The sequence below is a fragment of the Primulina huaijiensis genome, chromosome 1 (assembly GCF_012295235.1).
Source record: "Primulina huaijiensis isolate GDHJ02 chromosome 1, ASM1229523v2, whole genome shotgun sequence".
NCBI classification, from domain to species: domain Eukaryota; kingdom Viridiplantae; phylum Streptophyta; class Magnoliopsida; order Lamiales; family Gesneriaceae; genus Primulina; species Primulina huaijiensis.
The window spans coordinates 15100171-15121982 of record NC_133306.1 but is presented as its reverse complement, the minus strand read 5'-3'; the positions used below and the strand labels follow the sequence as shown (position 1 = coordinate 15121982).

The following is a 21812-nucleotide window of genomic DNA, read 5'->3' as shown; positions in this document are numbered from 1 at the left end:
TGCATGAATTACATCTTCAAAGTTTTTTCTTGGAGGTGTAACATAAGGAATATAACCTTGATGATTTTGGTTATTTTGAAAATATTGTTGTGAGGGTTGTGCATTATTATCATTCCTCCAACTAAAATTAGGATGATTTTTCCATCCAGGATTATATGATGTTGAAAAAGGATCTAGTATTGGTTTTTTATAATTGTTAACATAATTTGCTTGTTCATGGAGACATTCTTTAAATGAAGGTAATGTTGGACAATCTTTTGTAGCATGATCATGTGTATCACATATATGACAAACAATTTCTTGAATACTTTTTAATTGACCACTCTTTTTCATTTCTAATGACTCAATTTTTCTTGCTAAAGATGCAAGTTTAGCTTGAATATCTATATCATCTTTAAGATTATAGATACCACCCCCATTTGTTGAATTATTGATTTTAGTTGTTGGTGGTTCTATGGTGCCTATATTATCCCAATTTTGAGCATTTTCTGCTAATGAATCCAAATACTCCATAGCTTCATTTGGGTTTTTATCTTCAAAAGTTCCATTACACATGAATTCTATCATTTGCCTATCTTTAGGTATTAGACCTTCATAAAAGTGAGAAACTATTCTCCATGTTTCAAAACCATGATGTGGGCATGTATTAAGTAATTCTTTATATCTATCCCAACATTGATAAAATGTTTCTCCTTGTTTTTGAGAAAAAGTAGTAATTTGTCTTTTAAAAGAGTTTGTTCTATGGGAAGGAAAAAACTTTTTGAGAAATTGTTGTTGCATTTCTTCCCATGATCTTATTGAACTTGATCTCAAATTTTGTAGCCATGTTTTAGCTTTATCTTTTAAAGAAAAAGGGAAAAGCTTTAATCGAACTATATCCATGCTACAATTTTGATCATTATAAGTGTTACAAACTTCCTCAAATTCTCTTAGATGTAAATATGGATTTTCAGAATCTAAGCCATGAAAATTTGGTAAAAGTTGAATAATTTGAGGTTTAAAGTTGAAATTAGATGCATCAGGAGGAAAAACTAAACAAGATGGGGCACTAGTTCTAATAGGGTTCATATGGTGCCTAAGTGTTCTTAATTGATCATGTTCTTGATTATTATTATTATTATTGTTATTATTGTTATCATTATCTTGATTATTTGAATTATCATCCATGTTTAAATTATTTTCAGATACTCGAATAAGTCTACCACTTTTTTTTCGACTCCAAATACTCATAAAAAAAAAACAACACAATACTTATAAATAAAACATAATTAACAAATATAAACTTAATTTATACCTCCCCGGCAACGGCGCCAAAAACTTGCTACTACTTAAATTATAATTCACCCAAGTGTAGGTTGTCTGCAAGTAATATATTTCGTAAGTACGAGATCGATCCACAGAGAGGTTATTTTAAGTTTAAATTTATTAATTTATAGATTACCAAATGCAAGAACGAAGTTTACAAATTATAAATTTTGTCAAGGCTCGAGGATTTATTCTTGGTTTATGCAATATTGTTTAACTAAAAGTAAAACAAAGGAAACCACCATAAATAATGGTTCCAAGAAAATAAAAATATTTAAACACACACCTAATATAATATAGTTCCCACTATAGAAAATACCGAATTCACCGATATTTTATATATGGTACCTATGATTATATATATAACTATATAAATATATAACTGCATAAAATAAATGTTAAATTAAATCATTATATTTCATTTAGAACAACCGGCAGAGCCACGCTATTGCCTAAATGAAATATATGATTTAATAAGTTAGTTGCGGGAAAGTAAAAGTTAGTTGCGATAAAGTAAAAGTTAGATGCGGAAAGTAAAAGTTAGTTGCGATAAAGTAAATGTTAGATGCGGAAAGTAAAAGTTAGTTGCGATAAAGTAAATGTTAGATGCGGAAAGTAAAAGTTAGTTGCGATAAAGTAAATGTTAGATGCGGAAAGTAAAAGTTAGTTGCGATAAAGTAAATGTTAGATGCGGAAAGTAAAAGTTAGTTGCGATAAAGTAAATGTTAGATGCGGAAAGTAAAAGTTAGTTGCGATAAAGTAAATGTTAGATTGTTAGATATCATAATATTTCATTTAGAACAACCGGCAGAGCCACGCTATCGTCTAAATGAAATATATGATATAATTATATATATATATATATATATATATATATATGTATAATATAACAATAATAATTGATGAAATATTTATTGTATCAAAATTAAACAACAAATCAAGATAACCACTTAAATGGTATCAAGCATTTGATGTAAATTGATAACAACAAATAATTCATTTTTATACCTACAATAAAAAGAAATTAGCAAAATGAAAAGAAATAAAGAAAGAATATACAAAATATAAACAATCTTACTTCACCAAGAATTCATCCTCTTCACCTTGACATAATAGATTTAGCTTTCCATGAACTTACTTTTGATCAACACTAAAAACATCACTCATAAATTGGAAAATGGAAAATATATTGGAACTTAGAACTTTTATACACACTCACACTATATTTTACAATGAGATAGAATGATTCTCAAGCTAGCACAAGGCCTCTATTTATAGGCCAAATGAGAGAAAGGGTCAAAAATTCTATTAATGCAATGTAGTTGTAATAGTAGTCTTTGTCTCCTCCAACTTCAATTCCATGCCCCTTCTTTCAATGCTTTGTTCCACGACTTTAATCACCGAATTTGACTCAGCTCAAAACAGCAAACATGTGGGGAATTGTCTGTAGATGAAATTGGCCGCTTGGTTCACCTCATTAGATTAAATATTGAAATAGTTATGATTTTTTTACTATATGCTGGTCATGGTGAAAGTAAATTTGTCCTCCTTTTGATATTTTCACAATTTGATCATCTTAACCAACTTTTTAGGCAATCATGTCTTCTGCAAAGTTGTAGATAATTTCTCAAGAATTCCAAACATGTTTGAATCACCTCCATTTGAGTTTTTTAGCTTGAGTTATCATTATTTTACTAACACGTAGAAAACCTGAAAATAAAACATATTTAGTAAGACATTTAAATATAAACACACAATACTAAAATAACATAATTTTATAATTTTAATGAAACTTAAATTTTAAAATATAGGTTTTAACATATAATAAATTATTAATTTGAAGTTTCATCAGTAGTGGCGGTGGTGCATTCCCTTGATTATTCCCTTGATGAGTCACGTTGTTCTCTTCCTGATTCTCAATAACGGGGGCACGTCTAAGAGGCATTTTATCTGAACGTTTTTCAAATTCTAACGTAAACAACATGCATATAAATCTATGTTCTCTAATCATGTGACATATCCTAACCCATTTAGCAATTTATGCATACAAAACATAAATACTTAAAAAGCTCGTAAACATGTACAATAAACATAATATTCATGTAATTATGCAGGTAACATCATACTGAATCATATAAAGCATGTAAAAAAAACTTACAACCTTGAGGCTTGACAACTGATCTTCCCGGCGCTGATGGTGGCACAACCCTTACAGGACCTTTGCTCTGATACCAATTGAAACGTCTGCCCTTTTTATTGCTTAAAAAGTACTAGAAAATTTTTTTTTTTCAAATTTTCGGCCATGCACATAAACTACATAAAATATTTTTATAAAATATTTTACCCATTAAAATAAAATATCAACTAACTAGTATTTTAAAAATCAAATGAAATCGTCAAAAGTTAACCAACCTAAAAACAATAAACTTAAAAGTACCATCCTCTCAAAAATCACTCTAAAGCATAAGTAAATAGTCTTGAAAATCTTTTAACATGAAACGTAAAAATAAATCATGAGTGCGGAAACGTAGAAGCGCTGGTCTTCGGGTTGTGTGCACTAACAGCCCACCAAAATCATTCACCAAGGCCTCCAGTAATATTAACATCATCATTACCTGCATCCATCACACCTAGTGAGTCTAAAGACTCAACACACCATCATCTTGATATCGAATAATACGTATAAAACCACATTCAACAGTGAAAATACTTTTACGTAAAATAATGTTATCATGACATGCAAACATAAACCTTAACTTTTTCCTCATGGTGACATAACATAAAATCTTTTAACATGATCATAAACATTTTTCATTTTCCTTTGTTGAATTCAGATAGTTAATTGTGACTTTTTTCAAACCTCAAAAGTCGATGGATCCATCTACATGTAACCACAGTACTGGGCGGCGGGGGACACCAGCAACTCTCTCACCGGTCAACTGGGCCCTGGCCTACCCTCATCGAATAGAATACGATCGTCGGGGCTCCCTCTGGAGCCTTCTCCCATAAATGAGCTCCCTCTGGGGCCTTCTCCCCTCACGATATTCCCATTCTTACCTCAAACCTCATATCCTCATATCCTCAATGGTGTCACGGGAAATACGATCGTTGAGTTCCCACCGATATCTCCACATAACATCATTATAGTCACAATTACTTCACTTCCTTCAACGTTTTACATTTTCATCACTTTATAAAAATCATGCATAACATATCATATTGTTTTTTGAAACCAAGCATGCAACATGTCTTTTAAATTTCAACTTTAAATCATAAAAGTTCATTGACATTTAAAAATCATAATTCAATCATGTAAAATTTCATAAACATTTAAAAATAAACATAATATCATAAAAATAGCATTTAGAGCACTGCCATGACGTTTACTAATTTTAAGGTGTAAAAAGACCATTCTACTCCTGGACGTGACAATTTACGTTTTTGACTTTTTCTTGATTTCTTTGACTCTAATATGTCCCAATTAATTATTTAAGCTTAAATTAAAATTCCCATAATTTTATTTAGCTTAAAAACGAGACTTTTTAATTAATTCGTGATTAATCGTTTTGACGGTGTTTTATTCCAAAAAAATCCAAATTTTAATATAAACTTTCTAAACTTTAAACTTAGACTTTTTATATTATTTTAGCCCTCGTGAACCACGACTCGACCCCCATCAGCAGTGTATCAATTTATTTTAGTTTAGAAAAACCTACAATGACCTATAAATTTCGACCCCGAGCCATCTTTCGATTTTCTCGAGCCGCCCCAAAACCATGTTGCTCCAAACCCTAACTAACCCATTAGAGCACCCTACTGAACCCTTGGATCCCTTAGAAACTAGCCCACACCATGAAACGAAGACCCCAACCCCAACCCTCTCTTCGCCGAGAACTCCCATGAAGAATCATCTCCACGTTTTGGTGCTTGGGACTCTAGCCATCGCCCCAACCCTTGAACCAAACCCATGTGCACTTGCTTAGCACCCTAAGGACTCCTTCTAACCCAGCCTGTGACCCCAAACCAAGCCCCTCAATCCCATGTGTGCTGCTGCGCTTGAAAACGCGCCGCACTTTTTCCTCGGGTGGCTAGGACTCCTTCCCGAGCCCTGTACTCAAGTCATAGCTTGGCTAGGACTCTCCCCCTACCTCCCCTACGCCTTTAGTTGGTCCTGGTCCTAGCCAAACCAAACCAAGCCCTCCAATCATGAAAACCGATCGCCCCAAGTCCATGACAGCACAAAATAAACGTCTCCTGCGCTGTTACTTGTTCCTTCGACTTGGTGGTAATTAGGGTGAGTGTGTGTGACTCTAGCACATGCATAATCCTTACCTGGTCACAACCTAGCATCATGGCAGCCCGTTAATACGTATAAGACACGAATTTGAACATAAAATCGATGGTTTATCTCAAGTATATGCACACATCCAAAAATAAGTAATATGAACACCATGATTTTCCTACGAACGTAATTAAAAACGATAATACGATGTGATAGATGAGCAAAAGAGATATATGGCGTGCCTTTGCGTTTTAAATGCACGACTAAACGTTGACGACGAAGAACAGAGCAAAACCTTGGCTTGGTTCTACCTTGAACCTTTCGAAAATTCCTTGAATATGCTAAGTGAGTTGTCGTGTGTGCTGTGAGATATGGGGAGAGGGTTTCTGAATTTTTTAAATGAGTGGGAGGTGTGACAATGGTAGGGTTTTGGGGTGGTTAATATATTATATATAGTAATTAAATCAATAACAAGGCTTTAGGCCTATCAAGCACAAGTTTAGGCCAATTAGTTCTTGATTAGGATTTAATAAAATATTATCAAATTTTTTTGATAAAATAAGTTTGTGAATTTAATAGCCGGTTTACTAAAAAAGTTCGTATTTTTGTTGAAAAAAACAACATCGATAAAATTTACGTCTCGGCGTATAAAATAACCTCAAAACACCTTATTTTCAAAAATATGAAAAACCATCACTCGTATTTTAAATAATTAAAATAATTATTTAATAAAAACGTTTTACATTTTTCAGCCCTCGCTCTCCGTTCCTCATCGCAACTTGAATGATCCTTAAAAATACAATTTTATGCATAATGAAAATAAAATCCTATTTAACATATAATCATGCATAACACATTATTAATTAAGCAATTAAATCAATTAATTACTTTTTTATTTTTTTTTTCATATTTCCTAGATTTGCATGCAGTTGGATTACGTCGTCTTAATTTTGGACCTTACAATTCTTCCCCCCCTTAAATAGAATTTCGTTCTCGAAATTGGAACTTACTGAATAGTTCTGGATAACGACTCTTCAAGTTCCTCTCGGTTTCCCAAATAGCTTCCTCTTCCGAGTGATTCAGCCACTTGACCTTGACCATTGGAATGACTTTGTTTCGTAATCTTCTTTCTTGCCTTGCTATGATTTGGACAGGTCTTTCTTCATATGTCATATTTACAAATTTTTGAGAGAATTTTATCCATTTTGAAAAAAAAATAAATGAATTTTTATTTATTTTTTTGTATTAGCAATTGTGATAAACTGATTTAACCGTCTATGAGAGTCACAGAGTACCGTTATTCGTCATTTAACCAGGAAAAAAAAGGAAACCTCAAATAAAAACAAACAAAGTTAAATGCAACACAAAAAATGAAGGATCGGAAAGGGAAATAAACTCTTCTTGAAAGATTTCATTTTCTAAAAATGGTTTAAGCCTTTGTCCATTTACTTTAAAAATATCACCATTTTTAGGATTTTCAATATCCACAGCTTCATAAGTATACACATGCTTTACAACATATGGGCATGTCCATCTTGGTCGTAATTTTCCTCGGAGTATGTGAAGTCGTGAATTATATAGCAAAACTTTTTTACCAATCTCAAAAGATTTTCTAAGAATTGTTTTATCATGAAATGATTTGGTTTTTGCTTTATAAATCCTTGAATTCTCATACGCCTTATTTCTGAGTTCATCAAGTTGCAATTTGCGCAATTTGTTGGCATCATCCATGCTTGAATTAAAAGTTTTTATCGCCTTATAAGCTTTATCTTCCAATTCAACAGGAAAATGAAAATGTTTTCCGTAAACCAACCTGTAGGAAGACATATTCAATGATGTTTTAAAAGCTATTCGATATGCTCAAAGTGCATCATTAAGTAGCAAAGACCTATCTTTTCTATTTGGGTTAACAGTTTTTCCAAAATTTGCTTTATCTCCCAATTAGCTAATTTAACTTGTCCATTTGTTTGAGGATGATAAGGAGTAGTTACTTTGTTAGTAATGCCATATTTTTTAATTAATGAAACAAATGATTTATTAACAAAGTGAGTTCCCCCATCACTTATCATGGCTCGAGTAATTCCAAATCTACTAAAAATATTTTCTTTCAAAAATTTGGTGACGATTTTGTGATCATTTGTTCGACATGGAATTGCCTCTATCCATTTGGAAACATAATCAACTGCAACTAAAATATACAAGTATCCAAACGACGGTGGAAAAGGTCCCATAAAATCAATTCCTCAACAGTCAAAGATTTCAATTTCAATGATAGGATTAAAAGACATCATGTTTCTTTTTGAAATCGCACCCAATTTTTGACAATTTTCACAGATACAGATCATCCCAATAAAAGTTTTTTACATCATTCAAAAATTTTCTTTTATCTTGAGAACTCTATTGCGGTGGCATTTTTCCTGTCACAAGAAAATTTACTATATTAGCAAACCAAAGTGTCGTAGTAATTGAAAATAGATGTTCATCAAGAAAATTATCGTTAATTGGTGTCATTTCACAAGACGATCTGTTACTAGTCTCGATAAATGGTCGGCGGCGACATTCTCGGTTCCTTTTATATCTTTGATAACAATGTCAAATTCTTGGAGCAACAAAATCCATCGTATCAGTCGTGGCTTTGCATCCTGTTTGGTCAATATATATCTTATAGCTGAATGATCAGTAAACACAATAGCCGTTGATCCAATCAAATAAAAACGAAATTTATCTAATGCAAATATTACAGCAAGTAGTTCTTTTTCAGTTGTGGAGTAATTCATTTGAGCATTGTTTAAAGTTCTACTTGCATAATATATAACATAAGGCTTACCGTTTCTTATTTGACCCAATACTGCACCGACTGCATAATCACTTGCATCGCACATGATTTCAAATGGTAAATACCAATCAGGAGGTTGCATGATAGGAGCTGATGTTAAATGTCGAATGATTTTATCAAAAACATTTTGACATTCTTGAGTCCACTCAAATGCATTGTCTTTTTTTAAGAGGTTACAAATGGGTTTAGAGATCAAACTAAAATCCTTTATAAACCTCCTACAAAATCCATCATGTCCCAGAAATGAGCGAATTTCTTTAATGGTTTTTGGAGGGGGTAAAATGGCAATGACATTAACTTTTGTTTTATTAACTTTAATTCCATGAGATGACACGACATATCCCAAAACAATCCCAGAAGTAATCATGTAATGACTTTTTCCCCAATTTAAAATAAGACCTTTTTCGTCGCATCTTTTTAAAAATATTTCCAAATTTTCAAGACAATTATCAAATGTGTTCCCAAAAACAGTTAAATCATCAATGAAAATCTTCAAACAATTTCAACCATGTCGCTAAAAATGCTTAGCATATATCTTTGAAATGTTGCTAGGGCATTGCATAAACCAAATGACATCCTTCTGAATGCAAATGTTCCAAAAAGACATGTGAATGTAGTTTTATCTTGATCTTCGAGTGCAATGAGAATTTGATAATAGCCTGAATATCCATCAAGAAAAAAATAGTAGGGAAGACCTGCTACTCTTTCTAAAATTTGATCCAAAATGGTAATGAAAAACGATCTTTTCTAGTGGCGTCATTTAGTTTTCTATAATCAATACACATTTGCCAACAAGATGGAACTCGACTTGTTAACAATTCACCTTTTTCATTTTTTATCACTGTGATGCCAAATTTTTTTGGAACTACTTGTGTTGGACGTACCCACTTACTATCAGAAATAGGGTAGATAATTTCAACATCAAGTAGTTTGAGAACTTCAGTTTTCACAACATCTTTCATGTGTAGATTTAATCTCCTTTGTGCTTGTTGAGATGTTTTAGCATTTTCTTCTAAATGAATTTTGTGAGTGTAAATTAGTGGATTAATGCCCTTGAGATCTTTTAGTGTCCAACCAATTGTATTTTTATGTCTTTTAAGCATATCAACTAATTTACCTTCTTAATCACTTGCTAGTTTTGAAGAAATTACAACTGGATATATTTCATCTTCTCCAAGAAATGCATAATTTAATTCTTATGGCAAGGGTTTTAACTCCAATATGGGTGGTTCATCTTTGTTATCATATTTTGCTTCAAATTATTTATCTGATCCTGGTAACGAGTGATACCTGATAAAATCATCAAGATCAATTTCAATATTTTCTTTAACAGTATCAATTGAAAAAATATCTAATTAGTCACGAGTACTCCCTTCTTGAATGTTTTCTTCCACAAGAGTTTTAATAAGATTTTCATCTTCACTTTCATCTCCTTTGTCATGTGGTTGCTTACAAAGATTAAAAACATTAAGCTCCAAGGTCATGTTATCAAATGACAACTTCATTATTCCATTTATGCAATTTATAAGGGCATTAGAAGTTGCTAAAAATGGACGACCCAAAATTACAGGAATTGCATTACAAGCTTCGATAGGTTGTGTAAGTAAAACTATGAAATCGACAAGATATACAAAGTTATAACTTGGACCAACACTACCATACCTCTTGGAATTTTAACAGATCTATCGGCAAGTAAAAGTGTTACCGAAGTAGGTTTTAACTCACCTAGATTGAGTTCTTGATAAACTGAATATGGAAGTAAATTCACACTAGCTCTAATATCAAGCAAGGCTTTTTTAATCTTTCGTTCTCCAATAATACATGTAATATTAGGACAACCAGGGTCTTTGTATTTCAAAGTATTATTATTTTGAATGATTGCACTTACTTGTTCGGCTAAAAATGCTTTCTTTTTCACATTCAATTTTCTTTTCACAGTGCACAAGTCTTTAAAAAATTTGGCATCTGATGGTACCTGCTTTATTGCATCTAATAAAAGAATATTAACATTTAATTGTATAAAAATATCGTATATATCAAAATTCAAATTTGATTTTTTTTTGTATTTTTCAATGCATGAGGGAATGGTGGTAACACTGGCTGTTGATCATCCTCTTCGCAAGTTATGGGTTCCACTTCCATACCCTTTGGAGTTGATTTATCATCATCTTCACAAGGTTCAAGAATGTATTTTTTCACAACCTTACCACTGCGAAGGTTAATAACAGATTTTACCTGATCCATCAGTTGAGTTCCAGAAGTTCCAGTTCGTGAATGATGATCCTTGGGATTAGGCTGTGGTTGTGAAGGAAATTTACCTTTTTCATGAACATTAAGTGCAAATTCAAATTTAGCAAGAGTATATTTCAAATCTGTCATGGTTTGAGCAGTTTGAGTATTGATAGACTCTTTCTTTGCAATGAAAGAATTCAATATATCTTCCAAGTTCCTTTTAGCTGGAGGAACATAAGGTGCATAATTTTGAAAATTTTGTTGATTTTGGAAATGTGGTTGTGAAAATTGTGCAGCATTATCATTCCTCCAACTAAAATTTGGATGATTTCGCCAACCTGGATTGTAATTTTGAGAAAATGGTTAAAAATTTAGCCTTTTGAAATTGTTCAAAACATTGGCTTGTTCATGGAGACATTCTTTAAAAGAGGGCAAAGTGGGACAATATTTTGTAGAATGATCACTTGTATCACAGATGTGACACGCAATTTCTTGAAAAGATTTTAGTTGACCATTTTTTTTCAATTCAAGTGCCTCAACTTTTCTTGCAAAAGACGTAAATCTAGCTTGGAGATCATGTTCATCTTTGAGGGTGCATATACCTCTACCAGATGTGGGAGATTTAATCTTGTTTGATGGTTCGATTGTACCTATAGTGTCCCAATTTTGAGCTTTTTCAGCTAATGAATCGAGATAATCAATTGCCTCGTTTGGATCTTTATCTTCAAATGTCCCATTACACATAAATTCAACAATGTGCCTATCTTTAGGTGTTAAGCCTTCTTAAAATGGAGAAATGACTCTCCAAATTTCAAAATCATGATGTGGACAAATATTAAGTAATTCTTTATATCTATCCCAACACTGATAAAACGTTTCTCCTTGTTTTTGAGTGAAAGTGATGATTTGCCTTTTGAAAGAATTTGTTCTATGAGATGGAAAAAAGTTTTTCAAAAATTGTTGTTGCAATTCATCTCAAGTTCAAATGGATCCCGATATAAGATTTTGTAGACAAGTTTTAGCTTTATCTTTTAAAGAAAAAGGAAACAGCATAAGTCGAATGGTGTTCATGCTACAATTTAGATCATTATATGTGTTGCACACTTCTTCAAATTCTCGTAAATGCATGTAAGGATTTTCATAATCTAAGCCATGAAAGTTGGGTAAAAGTTGGATAATACCAGGATTAAAATTGAAATGAGATGCATCAGGGGGAAAAACTAGACATGAAGGTGCACTAGTACGTGTATGATTCATGTGATCACTAAGTGTTCTTCTTCTATCATGATCATGTTAAGATTGAATTTCATATTCATTTTCTTGGATGGGTTTTCCGCCATGTTTTGTAAAAATAAAGGGTTATTTCGAATGAATCGACCACTAAGTGTACGTGACAAAATGCTCATGCAAATGCAAAAGTAAAAGAAGAAAAACACACAAAATCAATAAAAATTCAAAGAAAAAAAAAATAAACTATAAACAAAATTAAATAGACTTGAAATTAAATTATACTTCCCCGACAACGGCGTCAAAAACTTGATGCGACTTTAATTGTTGCACTCCCAAGAACTGCTGTCCACAAGTAGTATAATTCGATGAGTCCGAATATCGTATCCACAAGGAAGCTAAGGTAATTACAAGTCCACTACAATGTCTTTTTGTTTTTTTCTTTTAGTTGTTTGAATCTTTAATTGGTAATTTTTAATTGTTCAAATTTTAATTTAAGTAGTTGAGATTAGAGGATTCACTCTTGATATTTTAATAAAGTTAACATTAATGAACATTATTGAAATCCACTTAATAAAATGGTTCCAATATATTAAATAATCATATTTATATTATGTTATATATTATTATCTTATAAGTATATAATATATACTAAAACTTATAAATGTTGTCAAGTATTTATTTTGCTATATATATATTTGTAAACACTAAATCAAGGTTCTCACTTTAAATGGTTGGTAAAACCAAACAAATATTTAAATGGTATCAAGAATTTAGTGTAACATATAGCAACAATAAATCAAAACTCCCACTTATAAGTAGTGTATAAAAATACTTAAAGAAAAAAATATAACATAAACAATAAATAATGATTAAATAATATAAAACATGAATTATTATCATTTAATAACCTTATTATCATACTAATAGCTTCACCTTTTCATCTCAACCTTGGGAAGTTAGCTACTCATTATTCAAATTATAAAACTTTGAATATGAAATTAGCATGCTAATTATATTTAAATGAAGAAATAAAGGAAAAACAAAGAGAGACATATTATGAACTCAAAGGTTTGTTCATAAAATGAGGTATATTTCAATTCATTACAATGCACTCCTATTTATAGCCAAATTTGGGAAGACAACCATAAATAAGATATTATTTTTTTACACATAAGTCTTCATTGGTGTTCCAAGAAATTATATCTTAATACACATCACTTTTGAAAATCTTCCCATCCGAATTTTCTTTTCCACATAAAACAGAACATGTTGATAATTGAGTTGTTTGAATTGTGGTATTTGTTTTTAACCATTTGACCAAATAATTTGAGAGATATGGTCAAAATGCTAGAGCATAGTAAAACTGTCACTCCTTTGATAACTTTATTTGTTGCTTAATTTGATCCCACTAGTGAATATTTTTATCTCATGCTTGGCACCAATATTGTAGATATATTAACATCAACTTTCTACAGGTTCAAGAATCATCTTAATACCATTTGCAACGCCAAGGTTATTCTTGTTTTATCAAACTTGTAAAAATAGTAAAAACTTATAATTACACTACAACTTATATTTTATACACATATAATATTTAAACATTTAATAAAACAAAAACTATAAATTTATATTATAAAACATTTAATTAATATACAATTTTTTATCTTTATCATCCAGAAGATTTCTTCTTTTGTTGACGAGCAGCTGAAGTAGGTAAATGAATCTCAGTTGCAGTTTTGGTTGTAACCGCCCTTAGCGGTATAGCATTGATCGGCTGTTCAGCTGCAGGTTGCATTATCCTCTCAGTTGGAACGGTGACCAGTTTAGCTACTAGTCTTATTTTTGGTGTCCTCGGCTGCTTGGGAATCTTCAGGGAAGGAGTCTTCTCAGATTCTGTTTCGCTGACAATCAATTTCCTTTTGATTGTCTTCTTCTGTGAAGGCTTCTTGGCTTTCTGAGCCTCCTGTGTCCCGATCTCTTTCTTGATCTTCAAAAATTTCTCAGGGATTATGTTCAGCTTTGTCTTTGGTGGTAGGACATTTTTGGCATTGAAGACTTTGAACTTGGATGATCTTTCAGATTCATCAGCCACCATACCCTTAGTCTTCAGTAGATAGCTGAGTTGGATAGATAATCCCTTGGATTGCTTGGACGACTGGAACATATTTTTCAAAATACTGAAGATGATGTATCTCCATTTCAGTGGTTTGTCGGCCATGATGGCAGTCATGGTTTGAAACTTTTATAGTGTGAGGGCAGAAAATGACCCTGCCCTGGCCAATAAGCCCTTTGCTACTATGTTTGCCAGCAGCTGAACTTTTGGCTTTAGTTCGTTTTTAGGATCGGAGACCTTAATCTTCCGTCCTTCGGCTAAGAGAAGATTCTGCATCTCCTCTATATCAAAAGCTTTGACTTCTGAAAGATTGGTTGGCCCTTCAGTAGGCAGCTGAAATAAGTTGCTGAAGGAGTTTTCATCTATAATCAGCAACTGGTTGTTTACAGAAGTCGTGATGTTTCCATCAGCAGAAATAAATCCATTGGCGTAAAGATCTTGAAGCTCTTTCGGGTAAATTTCTTGGGAAAACAATCCCAAGAACATCTTCAGTCCGCCCGATTCTAGTTTCTTGAATATGCTCTTGACAGCTTCATCCGGTACTGTCATAACAGAGGCAAAGTCGATTGTCATTGCGTTCAGAACACGAGCGGGGATCTGGTTTGCCATTTCTGAATATTTGATTTCTGCGAAGAAAGGTTTTCAGTCTTGATTTGCTCTGTAAATTTGAAGTAAGCATAAAGAAAAACTGAAATTGAGCGGGGTATAGTACATATATGTGTGACGGTCAAATTTTGGACACGTGTCCGTCCATGAAAATTTGAATAAAAATGTTTGGTTGTGTGATAAAAATGTGTGTGGAACATGTGGGTCCACATTTTAGAATACCATTTATTGAAAGATAGCAATTAATGCGCACACAAGCAGTCACATCACTTATTATGGAATATTTAACGATTATTCAGTTAACATATAGGAGAAGATCAGTTGGGTCAGCGACTGAGTGATCAGTTGTAAGCTGAATCAGTTCAGTTGAAGACTAACTGACTATTGTTTTCTCAGTTAACTATTTATATACGATATTCCCGCTCAATAAATGCATATAAATAAAAAAAGGGTAAGAAAAACTCAGTTTGGATAAGTAAAAAACTTTCAGTTGACTTGTTTACGTCCCGAAAATTTGAAGGTTCACGTAAACCACATGCATGGAAGTTATTAAATTTCTTTGGTATTTTATTAAATTATTTTAAATCTTTAAATGCATTTTTATTTCATTAAATTGTGTTTAAATATTTTTATGCATTTTATGCATAATTCATGCATGGTAGAATTTAATTCATGAAATTTTAAAAGTTCATGCATTAAAGATTTTTAAGTTTCATTTCAAGCTCGAAAGAGGAACGGAGATCGGAGAATTTTCAGAAAAATTATTTTATTACATGATTAATTTTTATTAATTAATATAAGGTTTTTTAAAGGTATTTTTCAAGAAATGGGATTTTATTGGGTATTTTGACCCGCAAGATTTTATTTTATACGGTACGTAAATTTTATCGAATAGATGGACTTTTTGAGGGTTCGGCTAATATTTTCAAAAAATTTCCAACACAAAATATTTTTCGGGATTGTGTTTGGATTTAGTAGGCCTACTTTTAAACTTATTGGACTCAAAACTCTTTTAAACTTTTTAATTAATAACTAAGGCCCATTATTTAGATTATTAGCCATTTAAATATTATATTAATGACTACCCTACACCATTTAAATCAAGACCAGCCGAGATAATTCGATTGTGCATCAACAGCCACTGCCTGAATCCACTCAAATTGTGCCACGTGGAATTTTTCTTCTTTTTTATTTTTAAACAAAAAATAACCAAAAAAGATAAATAAATTACAAAAGTCATAACTATGGTTAGGGTTTGGCCCAATAATTCAAAATTTCACTTCCCACGTACAATTTTTATTTTGGAATTGTAGACTTCCCTGTTTCTCCTGTGTTCTTCTTCCGCTGTTCACCTCCTTAATACCCAAAATGTACACCTCCATGACACTTCTTTCTCAACGGAAGTCTCATGGCAAAGATTATTTGACACCTCCAACGTTGCTCAATTGATTAAAAATGGGGACATCAGCTTTTTTTAAAGGTGGGTTTTTTTACAAGGAGTGTGCGAGAATTCCTACAAGGAGTGTGCGATAATTTTTACGGACACTTCTTCCTCGTTCCCAGACATTTCTCCCTCAATGTTTGTCTCCTCTAAAAGCATCCATCGTTCGCCGCCATTTCCCTCCCACCGGTTTCGACGTCAGCTTTTTTTAAAGGTGAGTTTTTTTACAGATTAATGTTCATGGAATTCCGATTCGCCATCAGAGTGATTTTTTTTGTTTACGCTTCTTTGTGACTGTATATTGTTTACGCTTCTTTGTGCTTAGAAAAAGGGAAGTCGGCTGTGAATATTTTTTTAAATACTCAAACTTCAAAATTTGACTATATATTTTGTATAAAAGTAAACTAATAAGTGTATGTGACTTGAATCAGTGAATAAATTATTTTTATTTTGGGACTGCATATTTAAGGCATTGAGAAGATGTAGTAGATGATTTTATAGAATTGGTTGCAATGTGTTGTTTTATTGAAATAGTTCGTTGTATAAATAATTGGTATTATTCATTATTTTTTATTTTCTTTTGTTTTTTCAGATTGCATAGTTGGAATATGGAAGATAACGAGCCAATTTCACTTGAGGAGTTGGACGAAAACTACGATCAAGAAGATGACCAGCAAACTGAACAACACGTGGTTGAAAACTTCGAGGTACAAAATGAAAATTCGGTTGTTGATGTGTTGAAGAGTAAACTACTAGTGGGTACGGTTGTGAATAGTGTGGAAGATGCCTATTTATTGTATTGTCAATATGCACATGCCAAAGGTTTTAGTGTGAGGAAGGGTGACCAACGATGTTTTTCTCATACTAATGAACTTCAGTCCAAAGAATTTATCTGTTCATGTGAAGGTTCAAAAGACGAAAGAAATTCTAGTAAAATGATTCTATTTTATCAAAAGTTGATCACTAGAACTAACTGTAAAGCGAAATTAAAGATCACAAGGGAAAAAGAAAGTGAATGGCGGGTGAGTAGATTTGTGGAGGAGCATAACCATGAAATATTTGCATCTGATCAAAATCACTTGTTAATATCGACACGCAATATATCACATGCAAAAAAATCGACTTTAGAAGCCATGGTAAATGCTGGAATATCTGTCTCCAATGCTGTTTCTTTTATGGAACATGAAGCCTGTGGGATAGAAAATTTAGGTTTTATTAGAAAGGATGCATATGATCACATGAGTCGACTGAAAAAACATACAAAAGTTGAGAATGGAGATGCCACTGCGATTATTAAATATTTTATAGATAAGGCGAATAAGGAAAATTACTTTTACTGGAATGTTCAGTTGGATGATGACGATAGAGTGATGAACTTTTTCTTTAGGGATTATAGATGTGCTGTCGATTATGAATTTTTTGGTGATGTATTGTCGATTGATACAACCTACAAAACAAATAAGTATAATTTGATTTGTGCTCCATTTGTTAATTTCAATCACCATATGCAAAATGTTATGTTTGGTTTGGCATTTATGTCAGATGAGACCGAAAGCTCTTTTGAATGGTTGTTTACAACATTTCTTGATTCTATGAATGGAAAGCAACCGCAAACTATCTTTTCAGATCAATGTCAATCCATTATGAATGCCATTGAAACGGTTTTCCCATATTCACATCACCGGTTATGTCAATGGCATATAAATCAGAATGCTCCTTCACACTTTGGTAGTTTAAATGGTGATTCAAATTTCAAGAAGTTGTGGTATAAATGTATGAATTATTGTGAATCTGAATATGAATTTGAGGCAACATGGAAATACATGATTGATACATATAATTTGGATGGTCATAAGTGGTTGAATGGGATGTACAGAATCAGGAAAAAATGGGTGACTGTTTTTAGTAATGGGAAGTTCAGTGCGGGACTATTGGCTACTTCGAGGAGCGAAGTCACGAATATGGTTTTAAAAAAAAACAGGCTATAAGATGAGTTCGTTGTATGAATTTGTGCTTAATTATACAAAGAGTCAGAAAAATTTGCGGTCGAAAGAGAAGACAGAGGATATTCGTTGTCGTCACGGTAAGCCTCCACAGATTTTGAAAAACCACCCTTTGTTGATTCATGCTGCTGGTGTTTATACAATTTCTATTTATCAGTTATTTGAAATTGAATTGGCGAATTCTTTGAATTGTAAATCTCTTGAACCAGCAGCCTGTTTTGGCAATGATTGGAATTGGTTTCAGATCAAAGTAAAATCTCATGATAAAAACTCAATGGTTAGGCATGTGGTGTCCAATAAGCAAAGTCGTGAAATAAAGTGCAGTTGTTGTAAGTTTGAGACAATGGGGATTTTGTGTAAACATGTTTTGATGGTGTTTAATTGCATGGATGTCACTGTTATACCCAAGTGCTATATTTTGAGGAGATGGATGAAGAATATAAAAAGTCAAGTTAGCACCGATTTGCAAGAAAGTGGCAGTAGTGGTGATGGTGGTGCTCAAGTATCTCAGATGGAATTTGTCAACCAAATAATGAGATCGGTATGTGATCTAAGTCAATTGAGCAAACCCTAGGAGTGTGCGAGAAAAACATTATATACATTGGTTGACACCGCAAAGATGAAATCTCCAACCTTGTGCAGAATTTGAGTATAAACGAGCAGTATGATGATGATCCGAGTGAAGATCAAATAGGCGAAGTATGCATTCGTAACCCTCTTACTGCAAAAGCGAAAGGGATTACAAATACAAATATTACACGACACTGGGATCATACGAGCAAAAAAGGAAAAGGTAAAAGGAAAGGAAAAGCTGAAATCTCAAGTAAGTATTTGTATACAATTCATTTTATTCATCTACATGATCATATTATACACTTCATCTACTAGTTGATGTTTATATTGTTTTAAACGTGCTACATTAAATAACAGCAAAAAAAAAAGGGGCAATGTTCAGAAGATGGCAACAAAACACGGGAAATAAACTTCATACAATCACTATCGCAAAATCAGTTTGCATCCCCGCAATTTCCATCTGTATTTGGGCACAATGACCAAAAGCAATATTCAAGTCAAACGGTAACTCAGTTTTTTTCCATGTTTATATGCATATTTGTATTACATATTTTTTGATATTTAAAATGAAGGTAGGTTATACTAATTCTTTTGAAGCTTCTCAAATGAATTTACCATCTTATCCGTTTGGGGCTCCTCCTACATCACAAGGACATCAAGTAAGGACTGTTGTAAATATCAAATAGGTATTTTTTACAAATTTATATTTGGTTAAATTAAATTTACGATGTTTAGGGATTTGGTCATGAAAATGCAGGAAGGTTATACAAATATTTTTGAAGCTTCTCAAATGAATTTACACTCTCATCCGTTTGGGGCTCCTCCTACATCACAAGGACATCAAGTAAGGATTGTTGTAAATATCAAATAGGTATTTTTTACAAATTTATATTTGATTAAATTAAATTTACGTTGTTTAGGGATTTGGTCATGAGAATTGAAGGAAGATTGGGGGGAATCCAAAAGCAAAGAGTTTGAAAAGAATCCAAAGTCGTGGCCGAGTTATAAAGGACATAAGAGATTGCCTTCTATTTCACAACTGTTCCTTATTGTCTGTTGTTTAGGGATTTTATAATAATTGCTTCGAGTTTATAACTTCTCAGTAATGCTTTGGCAGAATCTTTGCTGCTGTATATGCACATATATTTGTTTTTGCTTTGTCAGGTAGTTCCAAGAAGTTAGAGTAACATATGTGAAAAAATATTTGATTCTTTGTAAATCAGAAATTGTGGTCACAAATCTCCTTTTCTAGGCTCTAATGGCAGGGAACCTTGCATTAAATAACTATGGGCATCTTTATCCATGATTTTTTTTTGGTAATGATTAACTACCTAAATCATGATATTGTCATATTTATACATGTCCTGTTAAATCGAAGCAATGTTTTCATTTTCTTCTCTCAATTTCCTATTCAATCTAAGGTTGAGTGCGTAATATGTGAATTTTGGAACAATGAAACTCGTTGGTCTTAAATGCAGTAGTGAGTTGAACAAATGACTATGGGCATCGTAATATGTAAATTGAACAAATGAGTAGATCAGAAGATTGATGTAACTCGGTGGTCTTAAATGCAGTTGTGGGCTTTTTTAAATGTGGTAGTAAATGCTGCAGAAGGTTAGTGTAGTAAAACTTTGGAACAATGACCACACCGAATATTTTAAGGACTAAGTTGCTGTAATTATTTTCTTTGTTGAAAAGTTTATTTTTCCTGAATATTTTCTTAATTCGCTACTTTGGAACAATGACCACCACGAAGTTATCCAAACATGTTCATGTCAATTGAAAATTCTCACATTTTCAGATGCGAGAAACAACATGATGAAAAATTCTCACATTTTCAGATGCGATAAAACAACATTTTTAGAACTGTACCACATGATGCATTTACAGATCAAGAAACGACTAAGAAACAACATAAGAAACATCTCATTAGTACATTGAGAAACAACAAAGAAACAACATAATAAAAATCTCATTAATACATTAAGAAACTAAGCCAACATATCAAAAGCAATAAACACTAGACATCATCACTAATTTTCATAGATTCAAGTATTGCTTTGAGCTCTTCAGAAATCTCAATCATTTTTAAGGCATTTTTCTGATGCTCACGGGCTAGGTCTGCCTGAGCATCTATCAATTTAGCAATTCTTTCGTTATGTTTGGCTTTTCTACTAGAATTTTCGGTGGACGTTGAACTTTCAGTGGACGTCGAACTTGAAGCGGCATAATGTTTTTCCATATATTCATCAAATGCTATCAATGCCTCTGCTTTACTGTGATATCCCTTGTAGGAAGCGCCACGAAATCCATTTACTTGCATTTGTGCCTCTTCCCAACGATCATAAACACCAGGTTTTTTTCCAGCAAAAACAACATACGTTTTTACCTAAATTTTAATAACATTTTCAGATAAAGTCAATACTAAGCATGGATAAATTTAAAGTTTTGCAGTAGAGTAATGTAAAACACGAACAAAAAAAATTTACCATCTTAGCAAGTTAGCTTTGCTGTAAACAAATCCTTTCGACTCAATCCTGAAAGCTGCATGTGCGATATGGTAAATATTAGTATTTCCTAAAAGGATTAAACTGTCCTTTTTTTTATTTTCCATACTCTACAAGGATTAAATCAGATTGAGTCCCAGTAATTTTAGGCAAATTATCGGTTTGAAGAAAGGTTCTGCACATAGGGCTTCCAAACCACAAAGACATGAAAATAATTTAAATCATAGCTCCCTATGCACTTCTTAAACAATCTTATGATCATATCAACAAGTACCAACTCACATATCAATTCCAATAATGTTATCAACAACAACAGCAACTATGCGTGGAAAATCTTTTTTCCTCCACTCAGGAATCTATGCAATAGGACAAAACACAAGAAATAAATACACCAAGAACTTGATTCTGCATTCTCGTTTACACTAGTATTATAATGAAAAGGAATATATTTTAGCAAACCAAGAAATCTGGAAAACATCTGAGAATCCACACATTGATCTTTATCTTCATCAATAAACATTCCAAAGTGGGTGCAAATATGGTGATCATTGTACAAATCTAAAGTCCACCTGCACCAGCAATAATCGAAGACATTAAAACATCAATGACATAGAATCGAACAATATTATGTAATGAAAATTTTTAACAAGCACATATTCAATGTTTGAGAGCATGGGGTACAAG

General features: G+C 32.5%; 1 protein-coding gene, 3 long non-coding RNA genes and 1 other non-coding gene across 6 annotated transcripts; 3 read left to right on the top strand and 2 right to left on the bottom strand.

The window, feature by feature from the left end:
- Positions 1-625: 625 nt before the first annotated feature.
- LOC140991378 (small nucleolar RNA R71) lies at positions 626-736 on the top strand. Its single transcript, XR_012177855.1, has one exon. It is a non-coding gene; the product is annotated as a small nucleolar RNA R71 (small nucleolar RNA).
- Positions 737-16653: 15917 nt separating this feature from the next.
- LOC140971594 (protein FAR1-RELATED SEQUENCE 5-like) lies at positions 16654-18033 on the top strand. Its single transcript, XM_073433937.1, has one exon. It carries the CDS (start codon positions 16654-16656, stop codon positions 18031-18033), a length of 1380 nt encoding a protein of 459 aa, XP_073290038.1.
- A 489-nt stretch (positions 18034-18522) lies between these two features.
- Positions 18523-19115, bottom strand: LOC140981720 (uncharacterized). The gene is made up of 2 exons (XR_012176125.1): positions 18977-19115; positions 18523-18866 (listed from the first exon to the last, which is right to left on the bottom strand). It is a non-coding gene; the product is annotated as an uncharacterized lncRNA (long non-coding RNA).
- LOC140981714 (uncharacterized) lies at positions 18757-19628 on the top strand. Of its 2 annotated transcripts, none has more exons than XR_012176120.1 (4): positions 18757-18881; positions 18991-19125; positions 19194-19280; positions 19542-19628. It is a non-coding gene; the product is annotated as an uncharacterized lncRNA (long non-coding RNA). The 2 variants fall into 2 exon arrangements; XR_012176121.1 differs by having other exon boundaries at positions 18769-18871; positions 18979-19125.
- A 954-nt stretch (positions 19629-20582) lies between these two features.
- LOC140981709 (uncharacterized) lies at positions 20583-21572 on the bottom strand. The gene is made up of 2 exons (XR_012176116.1): positions 21111-21572; positions 20583-21010 (listed from the first exon to the last, which is right to left on the bottom strand). It is a non-coding gene; the product is annotated as an uncharacterized lncRNA (long non-coding RNA).
- Between the last annotated feature and the right edge of the window lie 240 nt (positions 21573-21812).

Excerpts from the sequence above, each read along its gene's own strand:
- LOC140971594 (XM_073433937.1), top strand. The coding sequence starts at position 16,654 with ATGGAAGATAACGAGCCAATTTCACTTGAGGAGTTGGACGAAAACTAC.